General features: G+C 49.9%; 2 protein-coding genes across 4 annotated transcripts in view; one reads left to right on the top strand and one right to left on the bottom strand.

Moving 5' to 3' along the window:
• LOC144467658 (BMP and activin membrane-bound inhibitor homolog) overlaps positions 1-9,052 on the top strand; it is a 26,942-nt gene extending 17,890 nt beyond the window's left edge. The window contains exons 2-3 of the mRNA XM_078176552.1: positions 6,908-7,180; positions 7,933-9,052. Of these exons, the coding sequence (XP_078032678.1) occupies positions 6,908-7,180; positions 7,933-8,189 (530 nt within the window). The 3' untranslated portion in view covers positions 8,190-9,052. The remainder of the gene's footprint in view (positions 1-6,907; positions 7,181-7,932) is intronic.
• Positions 9,052-12,056, bottom strand: Dcp1 (decapping mRNA 1). Of its 3 annotated transcripts, XM_078176550.1 has the most exons (5): positions 11,945-12,056; positions 11,536-11,867; positions 10,786-11,266; positions 10,224-10,697; positions 9,052-10,142 (listed from the first exon to the last, which is right to left on the bottom strand). In XM_078176550.1, exons 2-5 carry the CDS (start codon positions 11,742-11,744, stop codon positions 9,906-9,908), a joined length of 1,401 nt encoding a protein of 466 aa, XP_078032676.1. In that variant the 5' UTR covers positions 11,745-11,867; positions 11,945-12,056; the 3' UTR covers positions 9,052-9,905. The 3 variants fall into 3 exon arrangements, with proteins under 3 accessions (XP_078032676.1, XP_078032675.1, XP_078032677.1); XM_078176549.1 differs by having other exon boundaries at positions 11,536-11,983; XM_078176551.1 differs by having other exon boundaries at positions 10,813-11,266; positions 11,536-11,983.

The following is a 12,056-nucleotide window of genomic DNA, read 5'->3' as shown; positions in this document are numbered from 1 at the left end:
GACACCGCTGCAGCCGTGCCACGGCTGATTGCGATTTCGATCGCGTGGACGCCGACCTTGCGCCTCCTGGCCGATGGTCATTGTCGTGGCGAAGCCGGTGCAATTCGACGCTGGAATTACCTAACAGCCGTGGACTCGCTCGCTATCTGCCCGGGCGAGTGCCAACCCTCTTCGTGCACAATGCTCGCTAAGTTCTGCCTCGATAGCGTTGAATTTATCTGATCGATATACAGAAATTATCTTCCATGTTAGTTCTTTGCGTTTTTGAAACAATGTTACTTTGTAGTCCTCGATTAAGGTCCTTATCGCGGGCTGTTTGGATTAGGACCGATACGGTCTGCGGAGGCATGACGAGGGTCGCGACGGCTTCGACTCGTCGGTCGTGCAATAAAAGCGGGCCTTATTCGTTCTTTAAAATGAAGTCGTGATTAGACTGCGGTTTTTAATGGACAATTATATCGAGATCTCAGTGCCGCAGTGTTTTATTTAATGGTCAATTTTTCTGGAGATAACTGTCTGTTGGTTTTGTAGGTGTACGTAATTTAGACATTTGGCTAGGTTACTATTTTTCTATAACACCGGACAGTGTAATAGCCAGCTCAAAATTTTTGTTAGATTTTCTCGAAGCTGATACAGTAGGAAACAGAGGCGACATTTCGATTGCTACGGTGTTTACAGCGATGAAATATTAAATACGCATAGGATTCTAATACGGCCAGCCGATATATTATATTCATGTTTCTCGCGGTGCTTTTAACAGTACGTTCCAAATAGCCATTACTCAGGCTTTAATTGGGCTCACGTTATTCATGACGGACAAATCATGCAGTAAACAGTTAAAGCAACGCTTCCGACGTGCATAAGGACGTCGCCGAGGTCCCCAGACACCGTTTCCGTCTTTGCACGGGTTATCGCCGTTCTTATGTAAATTTATTCCGAATATTAATTTCTAATCGGCTGAACGGAGCCAGGCGTTAACATTGACGGAGTGCCCGGCGTTGAACTTCAACCTGTCGTATATCATGGTCAATTTTCAATACGCGTTCCTGCCTTCGCTTTCCATAATTATCTCGCGTGTACGTGCAAAAACTCACGACGCCGACAATATCCATTCGAGGAATTCTGTTCAATAAATAGAGGGGACGCGGAACGAATAGCTGGTCTAAATTTTAATTAAACCGTGAAACCCGGGTGGTGGGTTTCGTCAGGCTAGGCCGCGGTGTTGTTTGCAGAAGCGACGCTGCGGGCAGCTTCTGGCTATCGTTCCGGGCGCGATTCATCATCGGAAGGGTTAATCGGGTCGCGGCAGAGAGGCCTGGTTTCAGTTCAACGACTCAAGGATCCGGCGTGGCGTGTAAGGATCCCCTGGAAACCGCAACGGATCTCCCATTATCGGAGGACAATCGTTTGCTCAACAGGTCGAACGACCTGCCGTCGACGCAGCCACGCACAAAGCCCGCTACGATTGAGAAACGACCGGTCCCTCTCTCTCTCTCTCTCTCTCTCTCCTTCTCTCTCTTTCTCTCTCTTCTCTCGGTCCGTTCGTCTCGCATGCACGCGAACCCCCGGGTCTCCCCGAAGAGTCCGCAATCTTCCCCGGCTATCGTAATCCCCGATGGCTGTCCGAACGAGCCGTTCCTCGCCGTGACGACTTTGTTTCCTCATCGGCACTAAAACGAATGGAGAACCCGCTACCGCGTCCCGTGAAACTCGACGCGTCACGGCGCGCACGGCCCACCAACGCGCTCTTTCCGTCGCGACGGAATACTAATTACGGCAATTCAGAACGCTGGACGCTGCTAATTAGAAATTAAGATAGCGGAGCCGTCGCGCTGTATTACAATTGCCCCGTGACGCGGCCGACGGAATCAACAATTAAGCTACGCGGTCGTGTCGAAACTTCCTAGCACCGTGCGCCGGTGCGATTTCGACCGATGATACCGTGGCCCCGGTTCAACATAGTGACAAGCACGGGGACACGTGGGTTTCAGCTGGTCGACAGAGTCGCTCGGAATATTGAATCGGAATTTTCCATTGCAGTTACACTCGTCTTTAAAGTCTTTCTTATGATCGATATAATTGCGTATACATTTTCTATATTGATTTATATAAAACAAGAGAGAGGGTGGAGACAGAGTGTAGAAGCTACGCCTAGTCAGAGTGCTCAAGACCAGTCGTTAGCGTTTGTTAGAGGAGGCGTGGCTACGTTGCTCTCCACAAAACAAGCTTCCCCAAAGGACACTGAACCGTAACACGGCTTGATGACTAAATTACGGCCGGAGTGATCGATCAGCGAGTAATCTCGCACAATTAATAAGAGTTTATCCGCGGTTTAGCGAACGAACGATGCACGGCCAATTGTCGTTGACGATGCCTGTGTAGCACCGTCGCGGCTAATCGTCGTTACGTAACGCGACCGGCGTCGCCGTCGCGATTAATTAGAAAATCCGATATTGAACGCTATCGACATTGTTCGCGGTCTCGCTCGGTAATTGGCCGGCGGTAATATGATTATCGCCGCGGTGGACGCCGCTCGTTCGCGGCGCGACGAAATAAAATCCTCTCGCGACCCCGAGCGAGAGCGGACGCGGACTCGCACGCATATAGGAACGGTCGGGATCGCGGCTTGTTACGCAATGTACGTGCATTAACGGACACACTCGAGGGAACCCGGGAGAAACTCATTAGTTTCATCATTCCGGGACGATGGTGTACGGGCGCGGGCCGCGAGCGGTGCTCGCACGTACGCAGGATCGCGCGCGCGCGCGGGTCGTCGTTCTTCTAATTGCATATACAACGGGCCTCGTTCAAATCAAGTTTCCGTCGAGCACGGCTTTCTATCCTCGGGCATGCTCGCCTCGCGCCGGCCTGGGCCCGGCGGACCCGCCAGCCTCTCTCGGTGCTAGGCGCTGAAAACCGACTCGTTAGCCGATATATCGATTCTTGTTTTCTTTCGAACCCCGGGCCCGCGACCCCGTCCGCGAGCCTTCGATCCGCAATTACCACTCCCGGGGTGTAACGATCCGGCGAATAATTCCGCGCGCGGTCTGCCCCGCCGTGAAGCCCCATTAGCCGCGAACCGGCGCACGGTGGGGCGAGGGGCGTCCGAAAGCGGAATTAAGTCGCCTTTCATACGTGCCCTCGATAGTTTAAAAAATTCCGCGCAGGTAGTTGACTGAATATTTGGATCGATTTGGAATGAATGTTTCGATTAATTAGTTAATTATAACAACGAGGCCGGGCCCTCCTCTTATGGGGTGGTGGCTGTATTTAAGCTCGATCAGCATACATGAATATTTCATCCAAGATAAGTGACGAATGACGAACCCCTTCCTCGTCTTTCTGTTGCTGCCGGTGTTCCATCGACAAATAAACAAGCTTATCGGTGTAGAAGTAACATGCCACAGCACGTGTATCTCGTTAGATAGATCCGATGTCTCGGCTCGGCTGCCGGGAGCACGCATCGACAACGCTATCGAACGTCGGTGAGTTAAAGGTTAAGCCTCGCCGAGAAGCCACGCTAAAACCTTTTATCGGTGACGACGCGATACCGGGAATTCGCCGTGATGATCCGACGACCACGAAGAAATCGGACAGCTTTACGAGCGCAAAACACGCGGGGCCGTGGACGTTCGTCAATGGCTGTCCACCTTTTTTGCCAGCGGCGCGTCCATGCTCTCTATTTTTCGAGAGGAGCTCTTGCGGCCCTCCTGAATGCTGCCATCTACATAAATCGGGACCCACAACGTTATCAAACCTCCGCGTTCCTACGGAGGGACGTTATTTAAATATTTTCTCTATTTACCGAGAATTCACTGCAGCCCGAAATTACTAGGCAACTCCGCAAGATTTTTCAAAAATAGATATTTCTCTGCTCGAGGTAGATGTTATCTCGTCGCAACGTTTCATACTCTAAAATTCTATTGAAACACAAAAATTTATCTGGATTCAATTCTGAAGGTATTCTCTTAGAATTTCATCTGGCAAATAAAGCGATTATATTAGGAATTTTTATTGACATATTTTAAAACAATTTTTACTATTCAAGTAATCTGACCTGACTCTGTCGGACGGTAGAGAAACGAAATTCCTCGGGACCGTCGGTTGATAAGGGTCGACGTGTCGATCGTGGAACGATGATCTCAATTCGGGATCGGCTTTCGCTAATTTCTGTGACTCTCTTTCGAAGACTCCGCCGTGTCTGGCATTTCGGGGCAATAGAATCCGCGGGAATCGATTCGGGGTGGTTCCCGGGGGCCGCGATCGTTTGGCAACCGGGACAAAAATGTAAAAGGAAGAAGCACGAACGATATGGGCGTGCGGAGAGAACGGGGGGGATAGGCCGTCGAGAAATAATTAATATGCCACGGACGCATAACGAACGACCCCGCGAAGCAGTCTGTTTGTTTTCGGACGGGTCTTCTTCGGCTCCAGGCATGTCGGCCGTATCTCTCTTTTGCCCGGGCCTCCTCGACCTCCCGCTGCTTCCCCTTTTTTCCCTTTTTATTTTAAACGCACACGAGGCCCTTCGCCGCAGCTCCTTTTGTCTCTGTCCTCCCCACCCCCCTCTCTCTCTTCGACTGTCTCTCTCTCTCTTTCTCCTGCACCGATCCTGCCCGGGCTCTCCGGACCCCGAGGTCCTCCTCCCGACGAGACAAATTCCTTTCGGAGAAATTTCCGATCTCCTTGTCATACGCTAACGGAACCCGAATATTTCAATCATATTACAAGCCACGTCGGCGATAAACAATTCCACGGGGAATCTTCGAGGTGAAACGACGCAGCGTTTCGAGGCTGTCCAGACACAGTGGCGCATCCAGTCCCGGTGCTCCCCTCCGTGCGTAATTCGGAGTGCAGAGATTTTTCTTTAAAAACTTCGGTCCTCTTGTTCCGCCCCTGTGTCCCCTGTGGGTTTGCTTTCTCTGTCGCGCCGGAAGGGCTCGTGAGAGCCGGCCAATGGGCCGAGCGAACGGCATCGATGCACACAGCCGAGAGGGCCGCATGCCTCTCTCCATATATTCTCTCCACTTTAATCTTTCTTTTGTGACTCGGCTGTTTTAGCGTTTTTTATTCCCCGATGAGCCGGGCTTCGTCGGCCGGAGAGAGGCGAAGGGAGAAAGAGAGAGAGAGAAAGAGAGATAGGAGGAAGAGTCGAAGGAGAGAGAGGAAGGCTGCGCTGCTGCAGGCTTATTAGCAAGAACTCCGAGGAGAAAGAGGAGAATGTAAGAAGGTTCTGTCGAGAGAGAAAGGGTCGTTTAATGGGGGGGGGGTGGGGGGAGGGTTCCGGAGACAGAGCGGCCGCAGTCGCGGATAAAGATGGCCTCGCATTACCATAATAAACAACTGTACCGCGGTTAATCGTCGCGGGAGGTTGTTCTTTGTTCGATTTCTTCCGGCGGCGCGGCGCGGCGCGCTCGAGGACGGGACAAAGAGCCTTGTCGCCGATCCTACGCGCGGCCAGATATCCGATCGCGAGAACGGAATTATTTCGTTACATCGGACCGCGCGGTTCAATCCGCGGTAGCCCGAGTCAATTATTCCGTTGACCGTGGCTGCGAAGCAGCCGGGAACCGGAGAGAGGGTAAAGAAGGCAGAGGCCGGGAGACGACCGAAGGGGAAGGGTAAAGTCACGGATAAAGATGGCTCCGCATTATCATAATAAACAAGCGGCACGATGGTTAGTCACCGCGAACTGCTCCATGTCTCTTTGTTTATTTCGTACGGCCCTCATTAACACACCGCGGGGAGAGAGAACTCTACTCCGGCCATGTAATGTATATTTACGCTACGTCAAGCACGGTCCCAGCGGATCGGCCGTGTTCCTCCAGGCGGATTCCTTCCAGAACCTCCGATCCTCTTCCAGCCACTCTGTTTTACACAAAATGTACACCAAACTTTCGCATTTCTTTCCCTCGATTCGGCTACGAATTTATCCAAGCCTACCGAGAGCCGGTCAGTACCACCAGTTTCACATATTTCGTTTTAACTAACGTGGCTAACATCTGTTGTCCTACGACAATGACAAGACTTTAATTTATTTAGACGTTCCGCTGTTTTTATCATAACGTGTCGGAGATAACGTCAATTTTGTAAGCCCTTTGTGAGAGTAAATTTTGTAAAAATTCGGTACGGTTGTAGGGTCGATTGTTACATTTTCACGAACAATGCCGTGAAAGGCGGCTGATCGGCCAGACAGACAGGTAAACGAAAGCCTAGGCCGGCGTGTCTACCTGTTGCGACGCGCAGGGTATAATCTTTTATGACTCTCAGTCGGCTACTCATTAGAGGCGGCCGCCAACTATCGACGCAAGCGAGTGCCTCGGGACGTTGGAACGCGAAAACCCCGACCGTTCCTGGAATTATATTGCGCATCCTCGAATGGTCTTATCGGGGCCAGGTCGTATAAATAAAGATGAGTTGCAATCAATTAGCAGAGCACCGCGTGTCGCCCCGCTCCGCATAATTTCGACGATCCTTGTGCACGCTTGTTGCGGTTCTGCAACGAAAGAGGCCACGACGCAGCGGACCACCCATGCTATTGCATCATTAATCAGACCCCGCGGGTTTGATTAATCGTCGATGACGATTCCTCTGCGCTGTTCTTGTTCCGCGTTATCGCGATTTCGGAAAAGAATCCACGGGAATTTCTCCACGCGAAAGCAACGTTGATCCTCGCTTACGCATGATGGCCACTTAATATTGCGTCTCGTCTTACTATCCTCGTTCTCTCTTTCTTTCTCTCTCTCTCGCTCGCTCGCTTTACGAACTCGACGCCCTTGCGTGACTTCGCTCGCCAGATAACAGGGCACTGTTCCCGGTCGTTTACGCGTTTCATCGCGAGACGATTCGCCAGCGGAGATCGCAACGGCCGAGCTAATTAAAACACGGTGCCCGGCGCTTGTTACAGATTCTCGGGACGTGCGGGAGGTGACGTGTTACTGCAATCAGCCGGAATGCGTGCCCCAAGGATACATGTGCCGCGGCAGGGGCTGCTTCACCGAGCTGCCATCGAACGCGAATCCCTCGCTTCTGAGAGCCGGCCACGACACCAATGGCGGCTGCCTCGACGAGAGCTTCAAGGAGCGCCGGTGTCCCAAGGGATACCTCTGTTGCGAGCAGGATCTCTGCAACCATGTCGACAGCCCCGCGATGAGAAACAGGATCAACAAGACCCTCCAAGGTGAGACGACAGCGGCCTCGTTGGATAATAAAACCGCGTACACGATCGAATCTCGCCGCGAACATCGTTCCCGATCCTCGCCGACCCCACACGAAACGGGAAACGAGCCGGCCTTTTTTTTAATTCATCGCACCAGAACCACCTGTGGCAGCAGCTCGTTCCAGGCTTCTTACAATGTGGTTGATTAAACCCTTTCGCGAGTAATCGGCTACCTGTGTGTCCCGGCCACCGCGTGTTCTCTATCAATCCTCGCGTGTGTCGCGCAGATCGTAAACGTCTTTATGCTATTCCGAAACTGTACACATTGGTTCATCGCGTTTGACGTGCTTTCACCATACAAATTGTGACATAGGTATCGTTCCTGCTTCACAACAGTGTCAGCATTCCTTTTTAAGACATTCTCGCTCAAAGATCTGATCAGTAATGTTTCCAAATAGGTAAATTCTATAATCTATGATTGAATTAATACACAAGCATTTTTGATACTGCGACGTGCACAGTTTTTCCTTACAACCACATTGGGTTCTAAGCGGAATCATGGACAAAATGCAAAGATGCAAGAAACGCAAATTTTTCTGCGTGCATCTCACCTTTCTGCGGACACGGTAAATCCCGACTTAGAAGTCGCGGCCGGTTGATTTGAAACAATAGTGAAAGTCGAAGGTTGCGCGAATTTATGAATAACGAAGCGTTCCCGCATAAATTTATGCAGAAGCGAGCGGCGTTTACCGAAGGTCTCTTTGTTGTTGCAGTGTTGGTCGGCGGCGACCAGCGACCTTTTCTCAGCCCGGTGCAGCCGATCAATCACGGGGGTCAGTCGACGGACGGCTGGTTCAAGACTGCGACAATCGCGGTGCCGATTTGCGGCGGGATCGTTCTGCTGATATTGGCCAGCCTGGCGTTGCGGCTGTTGCAGCCGGTGCCGACGCAGAACGACAAACTGGGGCCCCATCGGATGCCGGATAACGGGCCCCCGTTGCTTGGGCCACCGAAAGTGCCTCTCGTCTGAAACCGGCGATTTCCAAAGACGTTCCGAGTGTTCCAACGGACGTACATAGTTAAGACTATATTCTATAGGAAGCTAGCGGGCTAACGATGGCTCCACTTGGCTGTGAATTTTGTGAAACAAAACGAAACAATGAGAAAACAAGCGACTGCTGTAAATTATAACACTGCGTGTTGTGCGCCGATCCCGGCGAGACGATCCTCGCCGGATGATCGACCGGAGTAAGAAAAAGGCCCTGCAAGGGTCTCTGTACACGATTCGTGTAACGGAGACAACGGAGACGCATGATATCGCCTTATATTGTAGCACTGTAAATAGATTATGTATTTTCTATCGTATTAGAGATGGTAACGTTTACTTAGGCGGCGTGAACTTGCGATCGGTGCTTCGAGGGCGGGAGCAGCTGCCGATTATTTCCGGCTGGGAAACGCGAACGAACGAAGAACAATAAAAGTCTGATGTCTGTCTCGTTTTCTTTCCTTTCCTCTATTTCTTTCTGATTTCTCTGACCATGATCGACCGGCGCGGGTGCTAACTATTCTATCCGGCTCTGTCGAAGGCAATAAAAGCCACGCCGACATCCAAAGGCAAGAGCTTACCAAACGCGCCTTAGAATATCACCCACCGGAAAATGATCCTAGTACACCATGTACTTGTCACACATTAATCGTATTCCATATAAATATTACTGTATTGTGATAATGTAGCGTAACCGAGCGCCAATACTTGTTTCGCAACGCGTGTTTTACTCACGACGGGGAATGATGATGAATGACGAAGATGATGATGATGATGATGATGATGATGATGAATATCGATGCATAAATCGATCGACTTGAAATACATTGAAACGATTTTTTCAGTAATCGGTCTCTATTTATTTGTTCCTTTTTTGTTTTATTAATTACATACACATACCATATCGAATACCCGATATATAGGAGGGGGTATGTCATTACTCTGTAAAATAGGTATTCCATTTGATCGGCTCAGAAAAATTTGTCTCTTCCGCTCTGTCTCCGAAAAGTAGTAACCATAAAACGCTAGTATAATATAAATGTTTTGGCATCACAGTTTAAAATCGTACAGTTTTCACGTTCGTCCTCGCCGTGTGTCTCGCCCGACAATTTCGTTTTTCCCCGTATTTTGTTTATCCGTACTGTTCGCGCGTGTTGTGCATGTGTCAGAAAGTGTTGTGAAGTGTTTCGTGTGTCTTTCTCTCTCTCTCTCTCTCTCTCTCTCTGTGTGTTCGTTTGCTACGTCATCGTCGTCACCGCTTTCTCTCTCTCTCTCTCTCTGTCTCTATTTCTCACTCACACACTCTCTCTTACTTACTTTCTTTCTTTCTCTCTCTCTCTCTCTCTCTCCCTCTATTTGTCCATACCTTGTTAACGCGTTCTCACCGGCCACTCCGTCACTTTCGTCGGGAGAAAAATGTATTACTTTATAAAAATACTGTTTAAGGTATGTATCTCCATTTATAATCTATATCCTTCGTCCTCCCTCCAATCAGAAATTGGGCATTGCCAGCCAAGTATGTTCGATCGAAAGACTATCCTCACATTTCCTCGCAGCCCGAATTATGTGTCAAAGCTGCCGGTATACACAACGGGGACACGACACCAGGGTCTTGCTCGACTGTGTTCCCTAGTTGCAGCACGATCGACCGTCACAACCCGCATGACGGGTTCTCCAGTTAGGTCACGTTAACAGTTCAGCTTAGGACAGAATTTCACCGAACGATTTCACGTAAGCCTCGTGGAGCTTGTTAACGAAATCCGGATCGCTCCTCAAAAGATAATTGAAGGCCTGCAGAAGCTGGTTCCTCGTCAGTGGCTCTAGAGGTCTGGCCGGTGGTTCGGGAGGGCTGGGTGCGGCGAACATAACCGGAGGTATTAATGCTGGCGCCGATCCTCTTCCCGACAACGTGGTCACCGGAACGGTCTCTTCCGAAGCCTGATTCAATAAAAAACAAAGAAAGAAATTCTCAAATGTTCCGAATTTCTACGATCGAGACGGACGTCATGGCCCACTCACCGTTGTTGCGGACGCGTGAGTGAACAGAGACACGAATGGATTCGTATTACATCCAACAACGATATCTGAGGCCTGATGGTTGCTCGTCGAGTTCAAGGACACGTTCGTAGGCGACTGTATCCTAAGAAAACCCGCAGTGCCGTTCGTATCAGTCGTGTTTTGATTGGTAGATGGCGTCACGTTATGGCTCGTTGGAACGGGGGTCGATATCATTGAGTCCTGCTGCGAAGACGTCTTGTTTCGTCGTTTCGATCGAGTCGAAGTGATTATGCCCTTCTGGCAAGGCGGAGCAGCCTGCGATTGCTGCTGAGTGGTAGTAGTCGGTAGCGGGGTGATCGATCTATGCTGCTTTTCGATGTGCTCCACCGTGTGAGCGGCTGGATGAGACATCAACCGAGCCAGCAGCGGCTTACTTTCGCTAGCAACCACGCCCCCGGGTGTCGGCTGTTCCCCGACCAACACCCCTGTGTTCACCTAAAATGATCGCAACAGCTAACATTGTTCCTGCCCAGCTTAGATCTTATATACCATAATTTGTAAAAAAAATCTAGTATACTGGAACCTGGTTATGTTTGATGGGAGTACTAACTTTTGCCTTGGCAAAGAAGTCCATCACGCTCTGGGAAGTAACATCTGGACCTAATGGAGCAGTCAGAGGCCCAGAAGTGCCCTCTACGGTGGGGGTGACTACTGGGGACTTGGAACCGAGATCTTCTATTGTACTTTCCCCACCGACACTGCTATTTCTATTAGTATTAAAATCTTTCTGAGCTTTGCTGAGCATAGTAAATATGTCAACATTGTTTACATTAGGTCCAGTACTCTTTTTCGTGTTAGCAGACGCTTTGCTGCTGGCCTTGCGGCTATGTTCTGACTCTTTCACAAGCTTGTTCAACATTGCACCAATGCGCACACACTCCTCTTTGTCATAAAACCAAATACCATATATGTTGCATTTAGCGTTTTTGTACAGCAAGAAAGGCTCTTGCAATTGTAGGTCTAAGCCTTGCGTGACCGGTTCTACCAGGTTATTGGTATTCAATCTGCAAAATATCAACAAATGATGCACAAAGAAATACATTGGCAGGAATGATATTCTGTCCAGGATTCATAGAGATCCCCGGTGATTTACGTTTTCCTGAATTTTAACCTCCATCAAAGCTATAGCACATGGTATGGCAGTGTAATACCAAGGGTTTGAAAATTCCGTTGTCGAAAGTATCGTTACCGTGCCCCGGGGATCCTCTCGGTGGGTCTGAAGGTCGCGATACGACCGTTTTATGTGAAAACACGCGTAATAATTGTATATTACCTATTCATGATTAATACACTGTTGTAGGGTTCGCCATTTCGCGAGTAGACGAATAAAGCACCCTCGATGTCGGTCTTCTCCCATTCGTTATTGACCGCATTGAACGTGTAAAGCGCTACGTGGGTTGCGGTCCCGAGGATATCCTTCACATAAGGGTCCACTCGTTTCAGAGCGGCCACGTTCATTCGTAGTTCTGTTAGGTCCGTCATCGTGTTCTCTCTCGGGACTTAGTGGACTTCGGCGCGGAAAAAATTGTGGCACACTCTTTTGGTTGCCGTTGCGTAGCACAGCGTGTCCGTTGACTGGTTCAGATCTCTCGGTCGAGCCGATCACTAAAAGTACCGTATTTTGATGGAACCCAAGCAGCTGCTTGTATAATAAACGTCATACTAGATTTTAAGATTGATACCGTTTGTTACATCTGCGAGTTAGTAACATCATCACAGAATGCCGACGCTTCGTTTCCTTTTTGCGTCCAACAGTGCACGGATCCGATTGGCCCGACGCGACGCGATCCGTCG

The sequence above is a fragment of the Augochlora pura genome, chromosome 3, assembly GCF_028453695.1.
Source record: "Augochlora pura isolate Apur16 chromosome 3, APUR_v2.2.1, whole genome shotgun sequence".
NCBI lineage: Eukaryota > Metazoa > Arthropoda > Insecta > Hymenoptera > Halictidae > Augochlora > Augochlora pura.
This window is presented reverse-complemented; position numbering and strand designations above follow the sequence as displayed.